The sequence below is a fragment of the Empidonax traillii genome, unplaced genomic scaffold, assembly GCF_003031625.1.
Source record: "Empidonax traillii isolate 1590-97213 ecotype Southwest subspecies unplaced genomic scaffold, ASM303162v1 scaffold2:size4533513, whole genome shotgun sequence".
In the NCBI taxonomy this organism is placed as follows: Eukaryota; Metazoa; Chordata; class Aves; order Passeriformes; family Tyrannidae; genus Empidonax; species Empidonax traillii.
In genome coordinates, this window is record NW_020955195.1 from 2,160,236 (window position 1) to 2,183,431 (window position 23,196).

A 23,196-nucleotide genomic window follows, 5' to 3' on the forward strand; every position below is an offset into this window, starting at 1 on the left:
AAAAAATGGAATGCATCTATTTTACACTAAAATAACTGAAGATTTTTAATCTTTCAGAAAACTATTTTCCTAATGACAGACTGCTGTATATATTTTAATTAATAACATAATAATCTGCATTACTATTACAGGGGTATAGCCTACTATCAGTAACTAAATATGCTTTACAAACCTAAACCCTACAGAATACAAGATTCTATGAACATTGAACAAATAGATCTGATAGAGTGCTACATTAAAATTTTTGTGTTCTAACTTCCTTGTATTGCAGAATGCTTTCAAGAAGGAATAACACAAATAATTTCAGAAGTCTGAAAGATAGACGATCTCTTGTTTGAATCACTGGAGTACAGTCCCCTTCCATTAGACAAGGCAATGAAATGAAACATGAATGAAATATAACGCTAAGGACAATATTATTAACTGCAGGAAACTAGCAAGAGAAACATAGGTGTTAGAAGTGGCATGACATGAAATCAAAAACTTTTCTAATGTTTTAGTACTAAGAAGTTCTAGATAACATGTGCATCAAGTTCTTTGTGCATTTGAGTAACATGAAGTGCAAGTCTGTCAAAAAGAAGAGGACTTAACTTCTTCTTTGTCTTTTTTCCTCCTTTTCTTGGTTCAAAGGAATAAAGATGGCAACTATTAATTTTAACCCTACAGGCACAATCATTTAAGATTCAAGAATGACATGAAGACACAGCTCTCTTTTAGTGGACTGAAACATATTTACCCAAAATAGTTAAGATCAATCTTCAAATTAAACTTGCATAGTGCTTATTGTTTTGCTAAACGTTCACTCTTAGAACCTAAGTTCTGGGTTTTTTTTTTACTACTATTGAACTATTAAATGTTTACACAGCAGAATTTTTCTCTTCTGTGCTTATGAATCTAGTACACGGAACAATACGTGAACAGCTTGTAACTGAATGTTGTCCTGAAAGGAATGTCTTGGTAGATAGCAGAAAACAGAAGAAACAATAAATTATCTCCTGAATAAAAAAGGCAATTTAAAACAGCTATATTCAAAGTGCCAGAAGGTGAAAGTTACTTCTGGAACACAGAGGAAATGGAGTGTTTGAAGATAACTCTCAGCTGTGTTAACATATTTCCAAATAATAATTCTAGTCATAGTCAACTAACATCTTGTTCCATGCGTGTTTCATTCCACAAAAAAAAACTTCTGGGCTAGACATTGTGAAGTGTCTTTGCATCTAGCCTTTGCATGTCATCCTGTTCACCAGCCAGGAAGAAACAGCCCTCTTGGAAGAACTATAATTTGATTATTTCTAGAGGTACCTGGTACGTGCACTTTATCACATATAAAAGTAATTACAGTAAAGCAATTCAGCTATTTAAACTTGTGGTTTCTCTCCAGTACTTGTTTACTTTTTACACCATAAAAGTATATTCAGATTTTGGGTTACTTGACTTGGAAGAAATGGCTGTTTATATGAAGTCTGTAAAGTTCTCTCTGTGTTGTTTACATAGTTTGTATACAAATATTCACCTTTTGCTAATCATTTGGCTCCTCTGAGACAAAAATATCTGGAATTGATCAAGATGGATATACTTCTCCACTTTTTTTGCTTTTCTTTTCCTCTTGCTTTTAAAGCATTTCATTATTCAACAAAAATCCGTGAAACTGTTACATTACACTCACATGAATACATAACTCAGTCACATCTTTTGAGAAAGCAAGGAAAATACATTTTCAACTGGCAACCTAGGCTTCAAGTTGCACAAAGGTTTTTTATGTTTTTCTCCTAGCAAAGAAACAATGCAGGCTGTTGGCAAGGACACAGTCCCACACTGATGAAAGGAATACATCAGATTATGAGATCAACTTGTACTGAGCAGAAAGTTACTCAGAAAGAAAACTGTATGAAATGGTTTTTACAAAGCTTTGATGTGTGCCCTGGCTGATATGCTCAGGAAGCCATGGCAAGTCCAAACTCTTCCCCACACTGTCTGGCCTTGGAAAATAATTTTTACTTGTACTTGATCCCCCCAGTGACTTGTTACACTCGGCACAGCTTCTCACAAAGTCGTAATAACAGAGAAGTCAGCAGTGGCTCAGGATCAGTGTTGGCATCTTGAAACGTCACCGAAGGCAGTAAAGACAATAAAACACCTTGTGAACCAGAGTTTGTCCGTTTTTCCACTCAAAGACCATCTGAGACAACACACATGCTAAGCAAGAATAAGTAATCAGAGAGATATGGTGTCTAACAGAAGAGGTAAGCATGTCTCCCACAGGTCTTCTACAGTTCCCTGGTCCTAAATGTTTAGGTCCTAATAGCTTCTTACTCCATATAGATAAAAAAAAGTGGCTTTGATGAAATCCATTCTTTTTTCTCCCTCAGTGACTAACATGAGAGGTGATACTTCTGCTTGTATGTAACGCTATGTGACCTTAATTTACAAACACCAAAATCAAACAGCAGATTACAAATAGCAAAATCACAGGACGGCTGTGGACAGAAGGCACCTCTGGAGGTTGTCTTGGCCCAGTCCCCACGCTCAAGCACACCCACACAGAGCAGGATGCCCACACGAGCACATGTGCGTGTACACTCCCTAGACAGCCTTTGTTAACAGGACTGATATAAATCAGTCTCATGGAGTTTAGAATGCAATCCTTCAACAGCTGAGTCCTTGCCAAGGAAGCCGTGATGGCAGTGTGGGGTTGTCCTACTCTGAGCTGAACTCTTCCAAGTAGGAACACACTAGAAAAGTGTTAGCAAATAAATTCCACTTGGGCATTTCTGGTTGGTCACTAGATTGTTAAGTGTTGTTTCATAGTACTAACGTTACGCTGCAGTGGAGAAAATTATACAAAAAATACAATGTAATTCCTTCTTCAAGCAAGACTTCAATCAATAGAAATAGTTCCCAGAGAGGACACAGGGCCTTAAGAAGTTGTCTTTATTTTAAGTACCTTCTTCCTCTGTTTGAGCAGCAGCTTTTAACAAATTAAGGGTGGCATGATCTGGTAACAGCCGTACTAAGGACAAATACCTTTTGAACAGGTCAGATTGCTGTTAGAGTAAGGTAATGCTGGCTGGTTGGCAACGAGAGGAGTATCCAGCTTCTTTCTTTCTCTTTTAGGAGTTCCTCGTTTATTTACAACTCAGTTAACTACTGTTTTGTTAAAAATGCCTTTTTAAAGTCCAACTTTTGAACCTCTTTCAAGAAACATTTCCCAGAATGGGAGTGGTGGTAGAGAGTGTTTCGGGGAATGGAGTGTGACAATGTTTACTAATAAATTAAAGCAGGAGCTAAATGCTCTAGGAACACAGCAGACAAACGAGAGTAGTTAAAGAAAAAAACTCTCTCTGACACTAAGGCAGATGGAAATACTGGAAAGGAGCAGAAAGACTAAATATTGGCAAATCACAGCATCTGTATTCGCTTTTTAGCCAGAGGTTGGATGAGAAGGGAAAAAAAAAAAAAAGTTTACTAGATGGTGCTAAATGAATTAAACGAACATTGCTGTCATAGAAAAATACCAGCCTTTTAGAGACAGCCATATCATATAAGAAACAACAAGGCAGAGAAATTTTGAAGTTTTTATAATATATCTGAATGCTTAAGAATAAAGCATTCAGTTGCAGAGTTCACAGAATACATTAAATCAAAATCCAACCCACAAATACTGCTGGAGCACTCACATCTAAAGTAAGAAACAGCAATGAAGATGTCAGGAGATTGTCAGACTGGAAGAAAGTCTGATTCCAAGTGCAGAAGCAAAGACAAGATGATATTAATCGTATGGGGTTACCAAACTGCAGTGTCTGAAAAATATGCAGGCACACAGCAAAAGTGAAGAGCTCAAATTTGGTTAAGGAGAATGAGCTTGCAAGGGGCAGCATGAAAAACGGGCCAAGGCCACGGAAGAAAATGCAACCATAAATTGTATCCAGCCTATTTGTATAGAGGTATCGCATTTGTAAAAAAATACAAGCATTTTTGAAAATTAGAAGAGGTACTAAAAAAAAAAAAAGCTTCAAGATGCAATCATCTCACACAAAGGGAGGCTACATTACCATTCTGAGCAGGGAAGATTTAGCAGTGAACAATTATCTCTGGGAACTGTTTCAGACAGCAGGCAAAGGTGGAAGGTTCCCTTCAGTACAAATGGAACCTGAATATTAAGTGGATTTGAATGTGCCATTACAGACAAGAATTTCTAGAGCAAATTTGATCCTGCTGAGCAGTTAGCAGTCAAATTGTTAAGAGGATGATTTCTGCTTTGCTACAGTCTATACATAAGATCAAAGGTCATCCAAAATATAGAAAACATAGTTTTGTAACTATTACAAGAAATAGAATTGATGTGTCAGGCCTGCATTTGTCTGTGGAGAGTGAAAACCCTACATATTTTTTAAAATTAGAACTTCACTATCCAGAAACACTGACATTACATATTAATATCTGATTAAAAAAACAATCTTAGTTGCCAAAAGTGATGCCTGACTATGGCAATGATAGATATTAGACCACAGGTTGATTGGTTTTAGTGTAAATATTTTGTGCAAGCTATCCACATTCCTGTGAAAATGGTGCCACAAGGGCAAAATGCACACGAAAGTCATGCCTTTTGATCAGGAAGAATCCCTTGAAACACACACTAACGCTGGACACGTGAATAGACCTCTGAGAATTATGTAACTGATTGTGTAACCTCAATGCTGCTCTGCCATTTTTAAGAACATCAGGGGAAAATTATTATCTATAATCGTTAGGTACAACATGTTTCTTTCAAGAGTGATGTGAGTTCATCCTCGCAGTCCCTGGACAGTGTATAAACCTTCAGTTGCTAAATCTGGGCTCCTCTGGAGAGGCTTCCATGTGATGTGGGCAATAACCAAGGACCTAACAACTTTAACTTCTTTTACAGGTACAAATAAAAGAGTCTCAGAGCTCTGAGGAAGAGTGCTGTGACGGCTCATGGGATGACAAACTTACAGCAGAGACTAAAACCCTTTAATAAAGTAAGAAGACCAATATGTAAAATACCAGCTGAGAGACTAATCTGTTGATGTCTCTGCTTTATTATCTGTCTGCATACAGCTCTTCTTTTTGTGAGCAATGGAAGACTCCCAGAACAACTAGAAACTTCTCTTAGATACAAGCTTTGATCCAAAATTTCTCCTTCACTACAGTCAAATGGGCAAGAAGTTCCCAAACATTAATTCCAGTCCTTAATCCACACACTCAAAAACACATATTCATGAGAGGTGGCTAAACAAGTTTGGCTTTTTTAAATTAAGTAAGAGGGCAAATAAAAACCTTTCATTTCAGAAGCCTTGTTATCATGTGTTGGGATTATATTTAAATTGGTTTTTGTTTCATCAGCTTGTTTTAACTACCAAACATCTTAAACCAGCATACCATATTGATTCAGAATAACAAGATTTATAATTAAAATATATGCAAGGGAAAAATCTTAAAAGAAATTTTTGAAAGCACATATTTGCTGCAGCAGAGAACAGATGAAAGCAAATTCCACCACTTAGCTGTCATGGATGCAAAATCCCACGACCCATGTAACAGGAGTAAGAGAAGAAGCTGAAAAACAGAGTAAGGCTAACTAGACTTGAAACAGTAATTTTGGAGAGGCAGGACACGAAATATTTTGAAACATTTTCCTCCAACCAGAAGTCAAGGCTCTGTGTGATCTTTTAGCATTGCAGGCTCACTTGCACTTGATCATAAATGCTGTGGCAAGTTTATGTTTTGGATCTAAGTTTATACTTTTCTCGAACTGAAGCCAAATTTGAGCATACAATGCCCAGTATGCCTACACTGAGATCTGAAATTCCTCTAAAGCATTTAACAAAAATGTAATACTCTGAAAACTTATACAACACACACTGCTATCCCTATTCAAACACAGCAATTTCTTCTACAAGCTGGTTATTATGAACCAACCTTCTATGTGCTCTACTCTTGAAACTTGAGTTCCTGGAAAACTATTTTAGCTCTGAACACAGTTGAACATCAGAGTTTGTGTAGTCTGAGCTTAGGCCTTCTAGTTTTGCAGTGGTTTTGATCGGTAGAAAAATGGGGAGATGGTATAAGAGAATAAAGTACAGGACTTAACTAGGATTAAATTTGACTATTTGACTCTGCCTGAGAGGCTGAGCTTTGTAATCTCTTGAAGCTCCTTCCAGCCCTGGGTTTCTTTTACTCTGAAAAAGTGAACATCTGAACATTCTTTTACTCTGAAAAACGTGAACATCTGAAAATCAGGTTTTCAATAAAGGAGCTGGAGGGACAGATAAGTAGATGTGGCATTAAAAGCTTTGGATGTAGGAATGAGTCATATACCCTACCTGCTCCCACAACCAGTATCTTGGGCTCACAGCTACTGACACAGTGCAGGAGAGATTTGAGGCGGACATTGAAGTTGAGGAATGCCACCACACAGCCCAGCTTGGCCAGTCCGAACCACACGTGGATGAAGTCCGGCTCGTTGCCCATCAGCAAGGCCACCGTGTCTCCCTTCTTCAGAGCCTCGTGCTGCAGGAAGACCTGTGCTATCCTGTTACTCCTCCGGTCCACATCCCGGTAGGAGTGAACCGTCCCTTCATAGATGAGGAACGGCTTGTGGGGCTGCTTCTCCGCCAGCTTCACGAACTTGTCCAGGACGGTGACAACCCTCCCTTGCAGCCGGTACATCTCCACCCTCAGCCCATAGGTCACCACCTTGAGCAGGTATCTCAGGTCGGCCCAGAAGTACGGGAAGAGGAGTTTCTGGAGGAAGTGCAAGGACAGGATCCCGACGGCAGCCCCCGGCACCCAGGAGGGCGGCACTGGGAGCGGGTAGAGGTCGTCCCAGCCACGCATCTCCCCGCAGCCGGGCCGCCGGGCTCACGGCCGGCCGGGGCAAGGAGGGGAAGGCCGGCACGGGCTGAGGCTCTTCCCGCCTTTCTCCTCCCTCACGGCGGGCAACACCCGCTCAGGGCAGGGGGAGCCGAGTTCCGACGGCGACCGCCCGCCCGCCCGCCCTCCCTCCCTCAGCGCCGGCAGAGCGGAGCGGGGCGCGGCGCGGCCGCCGCCCGGAGCCGCCCGCCCGCCTCAGCCCGCCGGCACCTGGGCACGGCCCGCGGGGGGAGCGGCGCGGGCAGGCGGGGCGGGAGCTCCTGCGCTGCCCGGGCACTGCCGCGGCCGGAGCCCTTCTCCCCCCTCCGCCCCGGCACTCACGGACAGCACCGAGGAGCTGCTGCTGCTGCTGCCGCCGCTGTTGCCGGCGGGGCGGCGGCCGCTCCCTGAGCCGGTTGCATAAGGCGCGATCTCCCCCTCACCCCGCCCGGCGGCCGCAGCCCGGGGGTGGCTCCCGGGCGAGGCGGCGGCGGCGGCGGGAGCGCAGGAAGCCTCGCCCCGGGACGAGGCGGGCGGCGGCGGAGCGGGTGGGGTGTGGGGGCCGCGGCTCGGGGAGGGCGGTGGGAGGTGCTGGGAAGGAGGGGGTGCAGGTGGGTCCCGTTCGGCCCCGGGACGCGGTGCCCCACCCGGGCACACAGCGCTCCTCCGCCTGAGGAGGAGCCCGCCGGGCCACGGAGGGTTGGGCCGAGGCCATGGGTCCGCGGACTGTGCGGGTTGATTGTGTGTGCTGAAGGGATGCCGCTGGCAAGAAGTAGGCACACCTGGGCACGGTGCTGGTCCTGCTGCTGAGGTCCGTGACCCACTGTCAGAGCCCTGCCGTGCCGGGGCATCCCCTGCCCTGCCCTGCCCTTGGGGAGACACGTAATGAGGTGATGAAGAGTTTTATTGCAGCCCGGAGTCTGGAGTTGCGTGGACCCCGACAAACTGAGGTTACGAGGTCACATTTTCTGCCCTTGTGTTGATCACAAGCAATTTGAATTCGTGACTCCGGTGCATCATGAAAAATAAAAAAAAATCAGAAGATACTTAGTTTAAAACTGTAGCCCATGGTAAATGGGCTTGTTTAGGGGTTTTTGGTTTTTTTTGTTTTTTGTTTTTTTTACTGGATATGAGTGCACTTTTGAATAGTTAAGAATTTTCTAAAATTACAAGACCGTAAGTACAGGTAGTTTACAGCATGGACTCTACTGTCTGCTTCTTGTCGTGATCTCACTGGAATAGTCTAGCCTCTTGTTACGTTCCACATCCCATCCAATGGCATGTCTCTCATACTGAGATAGATAAGACTTCAGAGTGTTATTTTGAGCTCCAGGGTGTTACTGAAATATCTGCAAAGATGTACTACTTATTAATCCAATTGACACTTGACATTCAAATCTTTTTGGTCCACAAGATAGCATGTCTTAACTGTGAGGTCTGAAAGCTGACAGTGTAGCTTTTGTTTCTGCTGTCTTCTTCAGATACCAAGCCAGCCCCCTGTGTCATTTGTGCACTTTGTCAGTGAGGGATGTCTTCCTTCTTTGGACAAAGAAGACATTCATAATACCAGAGGATACTTCTTCCAGACTCATCTTGAATTTTGAATTTTGTGGATTGTGTGGAGAGAATCCCATTCTATCAGGCAGGAAATGCTAACCTTCTTCTTGAGATTGTCTAGCACAAGGGTTTGCAGAACCCTGAACAGAATAGTAAAGCCTGAACAGTTAAAGCAACTCCTCAGTCAGTTCTTTCTGGAATCCTCCTTTACTACATCCAGACAGTGTCTCGCAATTTCTGCTCTTCAGGTCTTCCAGACACTGCTTGTGCTTTCACCATCAGAATGGAACAGACCTGACAGACCTTTGCTTCTTCCAAACAGCTATCTGATATTCTGTTCATCTAGTCTCCATCTAGCCTACTACCCTTGTGTCCCGTTCTGCTAAACCCCCAGCCATTTGCCTTTGCTACCAGTCTATAGCTTCTTTTTCCTCTCCCTCTCCCTTTTCCTCTCCTTAGCTCAGTTGATGAGAGCATTGTGTTAATAACACCAGAGCCTCAGGGGCAATCCCCACTGGTACTCAATGATCCTTGTGGATGCCTTTCCAACTCAGAATATTCTGTGTGTCTGTGATATACTCTCCTGCCCTCCCCTTCATCTTTTTCTCTCCTGCTCTGTTTGTCAGTCACTCTTTCATCCCATAAACCATCCTATACTATTTAGCTTTTCTTTCTAGGGCAGAGAGAGTTTGCATATGGCAATTTAAAAATTTAAAATATTAGAAATAACGTGTCAGAGTTATTCATACATTAAGCAAATGGCCTAAATTTGTCCAGAGTCCTCCTTACAAAACTTATATGCCATTTGGCTTTGTATAAATGCGGTGGGTTTCTTAGCTAACACAGGTCACTTCAGCAAAAAACTCATGCCAGCTTTTTCCCATCTTCCAAAGTCGTCTTCGTCCTCATCTTCTAAGGATCTCCTTAGCCTCTTCTAGAGCCTTGTGACAAAAGCAAGGAAACTGGTGTCATTGAGGTATGAATGGAACATTGATAGGTGAGGAAGCAAGAGCTGCAAAAGGGCTGGAAGGATGATCTGTACTGATCGTGACGAACGCACAAAACGAACTAATGAAAATAGTGCAGAATGCATGCACTTTCCAGGCAATAGGATTGAGGAATGTTTTGTTTCTGGCAAGCCCAGGAGGCTCATACTCTGACACAGCACAAATGACTAATAATGGGACAAATCTGCCCTCTCACCAGAGGGGGATGACAACAAGGTTGCAGCATGTCGTGTGTGCCATTGCTCTTCTGTTACTCAGTAAGTGACAGGAAAACAAGGAACCTAGTAAAAATTTCAAGAGATGTGATTCAGATGCTGCAAAAGGATTCCTCAAATTTCCATGTTATTACTAGGAGACTTTCCCCTCCACATCTGTTCCAGATGCTCCAGACTTCTGTCCCAGAAACTCAAAGACCTACAAATCATTCTAAATCACAGTACACATTGCCTTCCTCAATGTTTGAAAAAAATTACTGCAAAGGATAATAACAGAAATCAAAGAATCTTCGATTTCTTGGGCTTCTTGGCATCTCTTTCCTGGAGGTGGGTAGTTGGCACTTTATTGCTAAGAGAAAGACTTGATTCAGCTAGAGCTTTTGAAGACAGATTTCCACCACAAAAAGAGGAAAAGCTCAGTTTATTCAGGTTTTTCTTTCTGCCACTGAGACTCAAGAACACTGCCTGCCCATGGGAAGTCGTGAATTAATTCCTTGTTTTGCTTTACATGGCTTTTGCTTTTCCTATTAAACCCTCTTCATCTCACCTTATGAGTTTTCCAGCTTTTACCCTTCTGATTCTCTCCCCAGTCCCATTAGTGGGGGAGTGAGTGAGCGGCTGAGTAGTACTTGATTGCTGGCTGGGATTAAACCATTACAATAAGGAATACTAGAAATTCACTTCTGGCCATTTGACTCATGCCAAAGCTCAGCTTCATGCTCGTTCCTTCATGTCACTGGAAAAAAACTCTAACTCTTAGCTTAGAACCCTGAGAATCACATGGCCTGTTTTTCCCGTGACTCCGTATGCACTAGGAATTGAATGAGAGGATCGAGAAAACAGTGGGTGAGGCATCAACAAGCACATGGAGAAGTGGCAGGCAACAGCTTCTCACACCACTTTTCATTTCTGGGAATTGCTACTCGGACATCTCTCCTTTAGTCATACTGAAGTCGTCATGAGTGTCAGCTCCAAGTGCAGACACAATCAGTTTACCTCAAACCCCTGTGCCTTTGGCTAATTTTTGCCACTAACCACTAATTTTTGTTAAGTTTTTAGTCTAAGCTAACTCATTTGGCTTTGCCCCAAAGGAGTGGAGGAGAGCAGACACTTAAAGAGTTGAATTGCATTCCCAGCAGGCTCTGGTACTGTTATTTTCTGTTTTAGCACTAAGACAGAGGCCTGATTAGATCAAAAATATACAGACACAGCTTTGTTATATGAATGCTGACTGGACAACCATTGAAAACAAATTCCAGGGAATTAAATAGTGCAAAACTAGATTACGAGTGGATTTCATGTCTCTTTACAGGCTGTTGGGTTGACAGTTTTTATTGATACTGCAGTGTTGCTTACTTGAAAAGGGCAGTGGAGGCACCTGTATATGTTCTGTCATAGAGAGGTATGAATATTTACAGGAGGACATAAGTATTTATTTTTTCCACTGGTGAGAATCACTTCTTCCAGAGAGACATTCTGTGAGAATGCAGAGTTCTAGCTTACTTTTCCTGGGGGAAGGCAGCTTAATGGGCCACTGTGTTAAATTTTAAAAAATTAAATAAGTAAATTAAGTGCTGCATGAACCTGTGCTTAACACAAACGACCCTGCTGCAGTTATTTGGTTGACTTGAGTTTGGTGTTGTTAACTGCTACATAAATGTCCATAAGTAATGAATAAAGAGAAAGGCTGTGACTGTCAGGGAAGATGTATAGTTGTATGCTGATTTGAAAGAAGACAGAGGTTGAAAGATACTCTTATTTGCAAAGATTGCTTTGAAGAAGGCAGAAAGACAGCAGAAGGGAAGGCAGATGAGTCCTGTGAAAGGCTCTGGGTGTATGGGTGAGAGTGAAAGGAAAAGCAATAGGTGATTGAAAGAGCACAAAAGGAGGAGAAATACAGAATGGCCTATGCGTGAGAGATTTATTTTAAATATACTGTGCTGTGAGCTGAAAAATCAGTCAGGCAGAATTGCATTAACTGAGGTGACTAATGACTAGCATGTCACCACAGACGTGGCATGAGAACAGTGAGGAAGAATTTTATGCTTTTAGATGTTATCTGTGCTGCTAATACCCAAGAACTGAAATGATGAGCAAGATTCTAATATAAAGACTCTGGTATTCTGAAATACTTAGTTTCCAAGGGAAATTTGTCCCTGTTCCCCTTAACTCTGCGCAGAAATTATACCAATCCTCTCTACTCAAATATCCAAGTTTCTTTGAAAAGGTAACATTAATTTACTTCTTGTATCCTTTTGAAAGGAGGCAGGAAATTTCTCTGTGAGTTGCTTTTCAGTAATTTTCTGATTTCTTATAAAAATGGGTAAGATGAGGCAAAAAATTTCAATAGGCAATGAAAGAGTCACAGAATTCAGGTGAAGCCATTGCAAAATTGCATTTAAACCCTGCCTGTGTCAGAATTCTTTTGGGATATTGGATTAATCTCATAGACCCTCCTCAAACCAGGTGATTTTAATCAAGCTACGTGCCTAATCTTAAAGGCCCTCTTAGACTCTTGATTTGGTGGTTACACAAACAACTCTAGATTAAGACATAGGGATCTACTGTGCTAAGTGGAATGATGAAAAATCGAACCCTTAAAAATTATCAGACACATTTGGCTAATTTTTCTGAGTCAGAATCATCTCACAGGTATCTGCAGTTTCAGTTTTTAATCCACTGGAAATATATGCACATTTATTCATATATTTTAAAGTAAACAGCATAGAATTTGAATGGCTTACAAAGAAAGTAATAATTTTTTTTTCTTGTTAACTAGTTAATATCATTAGTGAGGATAAAATTACCTCCATGCATGGGTTGTTGGGTGTAACACAAACTACTGAACTGTTGTTTAGTGAATATGAATTGCCATATGCATTGAATAAAGCAGTAGTTGTCTGGGAAAAAAATGTATGTTATGATGAGATTAAAATTACTGACATAGCACATACTTGCAAATGGTAAATCCATATTGTGAGGAAACCTTGATTAAAGCTATTCCAAAGGTCACATCTTAAAAACCTCTAAAAAATTCTCATATTTTAAATTTAGTGATGTTTGGTTTTAAGTAAATAAAGTAAAATAAATAAAAAGTAAATAAAAATAAATAAAAGTAAATAAAACCCCAGAAGTATAGCAAGAAATGTACCTGTTCATCAGCTGCTTGCTAAATGTCGTGAGATGGAATCTATTTTACTTTTGACATTATGTGGAACTGATAAACTCATACGTCAGGCAAACCACTGAGCCCTGAATTATTTAGTACACTGTAATTATTCTGCTCAATTTCCCTTCAACAGAAAACATTTCAGTGCCTGAGAGTGTGCTATGGCCCAATAACGAAATATAAAGGAGTTTAATTTTCTACCGTTGGAACTCAGATGTAAGAATTTTCTATTTAATGTGGTTAGATAAAACTAAAATATATCCCTGTAACAACATCTCAGTATAGCAGGAAAATACACACCAATTACAGAAATGCTTCTGTAATGTAAAAAAGTTAAAGTTTTGATGTTATCATTTTGATACCTTATGCCTTTTTGATATCCAGATAACACAGTATGGTGCTGAATGTATATTTTTATTAAATCTAAACCTGGCTAAAAAGCCTAAGGGAATTTGCTTGTGCTATTGTAGTGGCATAAACATCAACGAAGTGAACTACTTGAATTTTTTGGTGGGAGAGGAAAGTTGTTTTAAGTAAAGTATTTTAGATGTATGGAGTTTTAAGGTTTTGATTGGGGGTTTTACTTTTGGGTTTTTTTTTTGTTTTCCCTCAGGGGAAATAATAGCATAAACTCTGAAGTGTCAGGTATTTTCCAGTTTTTCATTGAAGTAATTTTAAAGTAGTGAATTTTCTTCTGGAATAGAAGTTTTGAATTTTACAACAGAAAGAGGTGAAACAAGCATTCCTAGAAGAAAAAATGTCTGACTTAAAAATAGAGAGCTGGCTTTTCAGACTGTCGGAATGTTGTAACATGGAAAAGGAAGAAAACAGCCTCATATTCTGAATATTATCTTGCAGATTGTCCCCCACTATTGAATTCTATTAGTTTATGCATTTGAGATGAAATAGTTGTGTGGAAGAATTTCACATTTCAGTCTTAGAGACTCCAACCAACGTTTCTGATTTTGCTCATTGCTCAGCTCCTGCCTTGCTGATCAAGTACAGGACATGGCACTGACCTCTCAGAGGGATGCATACTTTACTTGACTCTTGAGGATAGGTAATCATTTGCAGAGAAAAAAACAAAATCACCTCTGAAATAAGAGTCAGGTGAAGATTTGAATCTGAATATAAATCCTTTATAGAGGATATTCTGGTGCAGTCTCAGGTATAAGGTAAGCAAGAAGACTAAGGCATAAGGAAACACCAGGCAGGACATGAGTGCAGTAGAGAAGGAAATAGACTTCTTAGTATGAAGTCCCATTATTTTCACATCCTTTAAGGTATTTTGCTGAGCCCTAGTTTAACTTGACTCGAGTTATGGGTGCTTTGGAGGTACCTAAACTTTTCTTGAAAGTTCTATGCCTTAATTTTTGGCTATTCTTGCAATTGTTGCTTTGAATTGCCACCGCAGAGCATAGCATTTAAATTAGGTTTTTAAGAGATGTCAAGTAATAAAAGCATACTTATATATACTCTTATCTTGGAATAGGAGAACATCAGAGTCTACTAGAAATCTTGCAGTGATTGTCAGGGAAATTTGCTGGCATTTTGGCCTGTGTTAAAGCAGCATGGAGCAGATGAGGCATGAAGATCTTGAGCAAAACTTCAGCAATGTGTAAATGTAACAAACTGGCTCCTGTCTGAGCTAGATGACTACCATTTCCATCATTTGCTCTGGCTTTGTGGTTATGTGCTGGGGAGACATATTTTAACTTAAGATTTTTAAAAAGCACCTTTTCAGATCAGGGTGTTTTGAATAACTACCAGTTGGAAGTGTTTAGTGTTTTTATTATCCTGCTGAATTTCTGGGTGAAAGGGCTGCCGTAATCATCCTTCAAAGAATTAGAACAGGGTGTTTGCCTTCTCTGCCTTTGGGCATGCATAAGATAGTTTTCAGCTTGCCTGTTTTCCAAGCTTTCATGTTTCCATCACAGAATTAAACAGCATGCCAGAGAACATCTGACCCTTATTTGTGCTTTAATTCTGTGCTTTGATTGCATTAGCAATTTTATTTGATGACTGTGATGATAGCATTATTGGTATTAGCTGATATAACAGATCGTTCCTGTCACCTCTGCTTGCTAGAAATACTTGTCTGTGCTTGTACTCCCATTTCTGATACAGTCTGTTTTAAAAAATTCTTCTATATGTCTTCTATATAGAACAACACTTTCTGAAATACTTTGTCATTTGGTGTAACTGAGCTATATTATAAAATACCAACTTCTTTAAATTCAGTAGCAAAAATTTTTGCTCATTTTCTTAGCTCTCTCCTCAGATGCTCCTTTTCTGTTGTATGGAAATGAAGAGAGGAAATTACTCTCTTGAAAGCCCAAAAAGCAACTTACACCAGGCTAGGCAGAAAAGAATCTTAGGTGCTTAAGAGTTACAGGTACAGTACATGTTTGGACATTAGTGAATCCTGAAACCACAGTCATTTCGTGGTGCAAGAGACTCATTCCTCAAGCATCTTCATCTGGATCCTGGTGAGTGTGATTGTAAACCAAACTGTTTTTGTATTAAGTCTCCTGGATTGAGTTGATGTGTTTTTGTACAGATAATAAGAGTTTCTGGCACATTACGAATTTGCTTGCTTGAAGCGGTGTTTGACATGCTCTTTTTCCTCCCTGTTTTATCTGGTATTCCCCTCCTCTGCTTCACAAAGCAGCCTTCAAGAGGTGACAGAGGGAAAACTCCCACTTCGTATTCCTGTGGCTCCATTTCACATAGCCAGTGTCACCAAGCAGCAACAGCAGAACTGCTCAACAAGCTGGGGACGAAACAGGTGCTGAGGATGCTCCCAACACAGGCAACAGTACCTCCTCTGAACAGAGGGCAGTCCTGCTGCCCCTGAACACACCAAGGTCTGGGGTACTACAATATAGGGGCTGCAGCAGTCCCAGACAAGGCATAGTAATGAATCAGGTTGAGGATTCATCCAGTCACTCCGGATGGGAGACGAGGCCAGAGGCAGGACTAGAGACAAGAATATGGCAATGTCCATCCACGGGGCAGGACAGGTCAGTTCAGGTAAGAGTGGGTCTTAGCCCTTGGCCTCCCAGACCTTTTGGAGCCTTTGGGTGGAGGGGAGGAGACCTCAAATGACTGTTGGCCAGGGCCACCAGGGTGAACTTATCTCACTGCATGGTACTTGACTCTCACAGATTCTCCCAGAAGCTATGGCACCCTCTGACTCCAGCTGGAGCTTCATGTCTTTAGCAGTCTTCTGAAAACTGCTCCTGAAAAAAAAAATTCTTTTATGTTCGTTCAGGTAACTCATCATATGAACTACAGAATGAGATCTGTCGTATTCAATCACCTTGACTGATAAACTTCATGAAGTTAAGACAGAACAAATGTGGAAAAAAAGTTGACGAGGAACAAATAAGGTGACTCAGTTGGATATTGTAGTATCATTAACTTTACATTTATTTTATATAGTCACTACTTCATGCGAGGAAACTATCTTTTGTATGTGTCATTTTATGGTGTCTGTAAGCTGTAAGCCATGAACATTTCAGACAAATTGGCCATTTTCTTATTTTCTAAGTGCCTGGGGTGTGTCTATGTTATTAAGTGGTTATCTTAAAAATGAGGAGGTAAGTATGTAGGTATCTTCAAATATTAGCCTGGTAATAAAAGAAGAGAAAAAGTGGGAACCACAAGGCAAGTATAGACAACTTAAAAACAGCATTATGTGAGTAAACAGCTATGCTTTTGCTTCTGGGAGGGATCCTCTTGCCAAAAACTTCATCTGGATAGAGTTTAATTACTTTTCATATCTATACGAATGATCTTGTTGCAAAATGTCGCTTTCATGCCAGGGTGCTGCAAAAAAAAATTTCAAGGACATGTCTGTGTGCAGGGACTGTTTTTTTTTTTTTAAGGACTTGCTGAAATCTAAGTTAGTAACCTATGTTGTACTCCAGTCCATCAATCACCTAATAATTGACCTATTGGCTACTTGCAGCTTCACAGTCCTGTCTCAGAGATGCTAACACAGCCCTGTGGCAGGAGTGTTAGTGGTCAGTGAAGTACTGACACATGCCAAGGTAATCACAGTTGTCTTTTCTCGGCTAGCACACTGTCTGCTCAGGTGTCAACAGCACTGAAAATGGCTTTAACAGGAGGTAGTCAGCCCCACTTTCCTCTGAAAGCAAAGAGAATTCTGGAAGCTTTCACAAGGCCATCTGACCGTGGAACAGCGTGCAAAGATGACCAACATGTTCTGACTGCAGTAACTTGCTGTTAGTGCATCGTCCTACATTTCCGTCTCTCTGTAAACCATGAGAACTGAAAACTAACAGCATGGGGAAGTGAGTTGCTTTTGCAATTGCTGCAGAATGCCAAGGCAGGGAAGTTTTTGCCTGGTTAGCTTGTGTAATAAGAGAATTGCCTACCTGGGGCAAGAGAAAACCACAAACTGCAGAAAAGTTTCACTTCTGTGAGAGCAATGACTGCAGGAGTCTGCCTACACAGCACTGGCTCGGCCATGGGCAGTAAGTGCTTTCTCTCATGCACTCTCTTCGCTAAGTAGTTCAGTGAAGACCTCTGACCCCATTAAAACAGCAGGAGTTGGGGTCTTTTTGCCTTTTTCCCCCCCCCCCCCCAGATTTCTTCTGACAATGGGAGGAAGATAAACACAGGGCAAGGATTGAGAGGCCAATGACATGCTGCTGCTTGTGTTTCCTGATCTCTGTCCCTCAGCACTATATTGCTCTCCAAAGGTTGGATATGTCCTCTTTGCACTGTGAGAAGTCAAGGAAATGCAGTGTTGGTAAGGAGAGAACCCAGTCATGTCATGAGACCTGCTAATTATTCTGACTTCCATACTGATTGATTGTTTTGCTGAAGCTAAAGTTCAGAAGTCTTTGCTATGCCTAAAGACTTCAGAAATGTTTGTTTGTATCACTTTTTTTAAAGGGCTTTAGAGCCTTGTTATTTATCTTGGTCTCTTACTTTGGAAAGTGAAAAAGGTTGTGTCTGGAAGTTCCTAAAAAAATCCTTTTGTAAAGGAGTCCTGAGTGTACTTACAATTTGGTTACTCCATTCTTCTTTCTGTTTATTTTGTAACAAAATTATTTAGTCTGCATGCTCTGCAAACACTATATTCAGAAACTAATGGTTAATGAACTATTCTGAGAAAGGCTTCCGTAGTAAATTTAGTAAAAATTCAAGAAGCATGTCCTTGAAGTTTCGAAAGAGATCAGAAAAATTATGGGTGAGGTATTGCTAAATATAATCTAGGAAGAGGATCAGCCATTTAATAGACTTCTCTACTAAGGATTCCGCAATCAAGAGTTCTGTTACTTTTAAACTGTTTTTCAACACAGAGCATAAACAATTTTTAAAAATGATTGTTGATCAAAATGCTGCTGTGTGACTCCAAAAGTTCATTTACTGTCTCTAACATTTAGAAGGAGTATATTCCACATATCATCATCCCTTTCAGGTCTCTCACAAATCCCTCTGTAAGGCTGTGCATGTATCTCTCTCTCTCTCTGAAAGTCCTTCATATCTTTGCCACGTTGTTGCTCTTTTTTTTTAGAAAAATGTCTCAGGCATTCGAGGCACGCTGTAGGATGATTAGGATTTTTTGTAAGGGAAGTAGTACTTGTGTTAAGATTACCCAACTCAGTTAATTTTTACTGTGTCCTTGTCTCAGGTATTATACATCCATATTATATATTATCTAATGGCTAGGCTTCGCGAACGAAGATTTGAGATATATTATCTATATTATAATTATATATCTATAATTTTTGGCTCAAGGAGGTGGGACTCCTAGTCTATTGATATTGACATTTTTTTCATTATTTATTATTTCCTTATTTTCATTATCTTCTTTTCAAGGTAAGTAGATTTGTCCTATAGCCTTGACTCTCTTTTTCTTTATGCCCTGAAGTAGAAGTACAGAGATTTTTGGATAAGGATCCTCTATACTCTAATTCACATAAAATGCATATGTATTGTTCATATTTATGCGGCAGGGTGGATGCCCACTTAACAGGAAGTAAAAAGTATACAGAAAAATAAGCCTCCATGCAAAGTACCAGTGTCTGTTACTAAATGGGCCCATAACTTCATACGGCAATTGTTATTAAGATAATGGTCAAGACAAACATCGAAATAAACCTAGTTATTTTGGAAGAACTTCTAAACTTGATGACAGAATTTCTTTCAGAACAGTGTTTTGGGGAAACTTTTCAATTCCAATGTGAAGGATAAGTGAATATGACAATATACCTGTGTATTACCAAAATTCTGGTATTTAAAACACTATGAATTACTTTATAAACACTTTGCTTCACTCATTAGACCACATTCAAAGGACTCTATTTTAAAAGCTACTGTATATGTAGTTATTTACAATACAGCGTGCCAGCATTGTTTAATTTAAATATATTCCTTCAAGGCTTTTGATAGAAGCCTTTGGTGAGCTACATTGAATTTGATAAAAGTAAATTTGATAAAAGTGAATTTGATAAAAGCAAATGCTCAAAGTAAAACTCAAGCAAAAACAACAAAAAAGTTGTTAAACACTAAAGCAAGCACTATCTAATAGTAATCATACTGGAATATTTAAAATACTGCCAAGGTTTTTTATTATTGAGAAGGATTTTAAGTCCACCTACCAAGAAACAGTTAAAAACTCACATTTATTCTTCCCTTTGACCTTGTGGGTCTCAGAATTTTGATTTATCTCTAGGACCTCTGAAGATAACTTCTATTCAAGAATGATATTTATATTATGGTAAAGTAAAGCAGTATTGAACACTTTACTTTGAAAAATTTTCTGGATGTCCATTTGGGATTAGCCTATCTTTGCTGCAATTAAAGAAGGATGATCCCTCATCTTAGAACTTTTATTTCTCTTGTTTGCACTATTTCAGTATGTTTAGGTATCAACAGATCAGAACACTTGGACCGAAATTTGCCCACCCCCATTCCTCTCTGCTGTGTGTGAAGGACATCAACATATTTCCAGCAACTCTGAGTTTCCTTTGGTTTTCCCCTTTGATTAAACTGCTGAAGTTTAATCATGATGCATGCGGTAAAATGTGCCTTATTAGTTTCAAAACATAAAGTTGTCCTTTTTTTTAAAAAAAAGAGGAATCTTTTAGGTTTTTCTTCCCAGTATACATATATTTTTCTGCTTCTGAAATACAAGCTTTCTTTTAAGCTTTTGAAATCATCTGTATTTGTTTTGCTTTTACCTTAAAATAGTGTATTTTGTATAATGCACCAACATTTACAGAATCCTCTCATTTGATTTCTGTAACTGTTCTTTTAATTAAAACTCCTATCTGTAGAAAACTTTGAGAGACATCAAAGTTGTTTGACATGTCTAAAAATTTAATCTGGTCCTAGCAAAGAACCCAGACAAACAAGTGTTTTTAGGCCTAAGGGAGCACTGGCAGCACCAGATAAAATTAGCAGTGCCACATAAAACCACCGGGATATTTTCAAATCAGCATGCAGAGTGAGAATTAGAATGCCAGGCGACCTTTCAGTTGCCCCTGAACCTTTATGACATTAGCCTGCTCTCTGACATTTGGTTCCCTGCTTGAGTCTTGGAGCTCCTGCACTGCCTAAAATCTCCAAAATCTTCTCAGATTTACGGATGTTCAAGGTTTTCAGGTTCCTGTGTTGCTTAGCTGTCAAAACTCCAGATATTTGTGTCTGGACATTACGGAATTTCTACTTTAATTTCTTCCAGAAGAATAAGTGGGAGGGTGATTTTTCTTTTAATGCCCTCCCTCCCTTATGTAATACTCTTTCTTTGAGTTGATCTCCCAGAGAATATTTTGATTATTTAACTTGATTTTTTTTCAACTAAAAAAAAAAAAAAAAAAAAAAAAAAAAAAAAAAAAAAAAAAAAAAAAAAAAAAAAAAAAAAAAAAAAAAAAAAAAAAAAAAAAAAAAAAAAAAAAAAAAAGAGCCGATTTATTCATAGGTAGGGATGATTCACGTGCAAGTTAAATCATGTACTGGAAAAGCAGAATGATGAACTTGCGGTGCTGCACATCAACCAAGCACAAGGATTCTCTGGAGGCTGCAGGGCTGTTCTGTGCATGGCACCAGCTTGGGCAGGAACCAGGTGGTGGTAGGACACGTAGCTGCTGAGTGGAACAGACTGCAGAACTGATCAACACTGAGGTGTTATATTTGAAAAAGTGACCAGTGGCAATAAACAAGCAGCCACTTAACCCAAGGCAGCATCGAGACAAAATAGACTGAGAGTATGTATGTACACTTCTGTGTAAATACAGCTGTAGCACACATGTTCAGATATTAACAAACTTGCTTTTGAATGTCTTTCCTGAGGTTATTTCTCTGGCATGGCAAAAGCATGTAAGTATCACCCTCTTTCTTCAGGTCTTAAAAAAAGAAGCAGCTTTATCAGCAAATGAAAGTCCTGGTATCATTGCAGCTATTAGGCTTCCAGGTTTTGAATAAAGAACTCATTGCCCTCTTTGTTTATGGTTGAAATCGTCAATGTGTTAAGGATTTTTTTGTCTTTACAGGGCTTTTTTCCTATTGCCAGAAATATTCTGGTCTGCATGTGAACTATTCAGTCCCTCAGTTTCTTCCAGGGTCTCCTTATTTGATAGGTCACTGTTGTTTCACACCCATCTGTGACACGGGTCAATAAATTACACATTTAAAAGCTTTTCAGTACTAAGAATTCTTGTCATAATACTTTAAATAAATTTTTATAATGGTAATTTGACTCTGGTTTAAACACAACAACTATTGTAATTTTTTTAAGGCTGTTGTCCAATCCCTGAAGGTATTCCTTCATGAAAGTTTGTTTCCTAGGTAATACATTTTTCAAAATTGAATGCATGTCTTCCAAAACAAAAGCAAAATCATCTATACAGGAATTTGAAATAACAAATGCAGAGATGCTATTGATACTGTTTTGCTGATATGACAAAGAAACAATGCAAAAAACCAGACAAGATGTCGAAGTCTGATATCGTAATGGAAAGTACCTAGGGAGAAGCAAAAAAACTTGAAAGAGAAATCAACACTGAGACATGACTGAAGCTTTGAACTGTGAAGCAGATGAAAATGTATGGAAAAATACCTGACTCTGCCATCTGTTTCTGTTCTTACCACAATAACCTTCCATATCTTGAATTCTGGCAGGTCACCTAGACCTTACTGTTGCATACAGAAGGGGTAATTTTAGACCTGCTTCTGAACAAAAATACAAAGCATAGGGTGGGGCCAAAAGAAGTCATCTAGGACATCTTCACTGTAAAAGCCAATAAAGTAAATAAAATACACTGATATTTATTTCACCAACTCATACATTTATGAGAAAAAATGCACAGCCAGTCCCTGTGCCCATGTGAAAATACCTGATCTCCTGTGAATGCTACACAGAAGGCATCACAACTGGATGACTGCCTTCTTGAATTAAAGTATAATGTTCTCAAGTAAGTCCGTAGCAGGCTTTTGGAAATACACTGAACAGAAGCTTAGGGCACATCTGAAAATAATTTTTTTTAAGAAAACTCCCTACACAATATGTTTTACAGCCTCCTCAGCAGCCTAAGAGTCTCTTATTAGTTTGTGGAAGGGTTTCACAATACCCAGCTGCCTTATTCCCTTTGGTCACCTTGGAAATGGTGTTTGGTTCAGTGTTCAGGCACTGCAAGCTCTTCACCCAGAGATGCTGCAGCAGCCTCTACTACTCATGAAAACGTGTGCTCTTCCTCTGGCTTTGCAGAGTAAGAGGGGAGAGTGCAGGGGAGACCCATGTAGAAATGAAGTTTTCTCTGGGGGCTTGTACTTCACCATTGTCTGCACGTCAAATTTAGGTGCAACTCAAAGCACCCAGGTGGGGAAGCTGTATGACTGGCAGGAAGAGATGGGCGCTTTCAGAGGCACCTTCTGCACTTAATGACATGGTTGGCACGAGCTGTTGCTGCCAGAGGACATCAAAATTACCTTTTAGCACTTTTGGTTGTATCTTCATGGAGGAATGCAGACACAGCTGATTTCCTCTCTCTGTTCTCCAAGCTGTTCTGGAAGCTCTTAGTCTTGCCCAAAGAATCAAAGAAAAAAAAATGAAAACCAAAGAAAAAAAGCTTTTATGCAGGTCAAGTTGTCTTGGCCACTGTGCTTTGTACCCAGGGCAGACTCAATGGTTTTGTGTTTGGAGCTTGCTTTACGTGGTCTGCTGGAAACTATAAACAGACTTGGTCTGCCTGTGCCTATTTTGTAAGACATCCTCTGATTTGATCGCTCTAACCAAAGCCTTTTCTCCACAGAGTTGCTGATTAATTATTTTCCTTTTTGTGTAGGTACAATCAATTCCTTCTTGCATTTAATTTTTTAAATGTTTTCCATGTCATTG

At 40.0% G+C, this 23,196-nt stretch overlaps 1 protein-coding gene across 1 annotated transcript in view; it reads right to left on the reverse strand.

Moving 5' to 3' along the window:
- SLC27A6 (solute carrier family 27 member 6) overlaps positions 1-7,011 on the reverse strand; it is a 33,612-nt gene extending 26,601 nt beyond the window's left edge. Inside the window, exon 1 of the mRNA XM_027894783.1 lies at positions 6,345-7,011. Within this exon, the coding sequence (XP_027750584.1) occupies positions 6,345-6,858 (514 nt within the window). The 5' untranslated portion in view covers positions 6,859-7,011. The remainder of the gene's footprint in view (positions 1-6,344) is intronic.
- Positions 7,012-23,196: the final 16,185 nt, after the last annotated feature.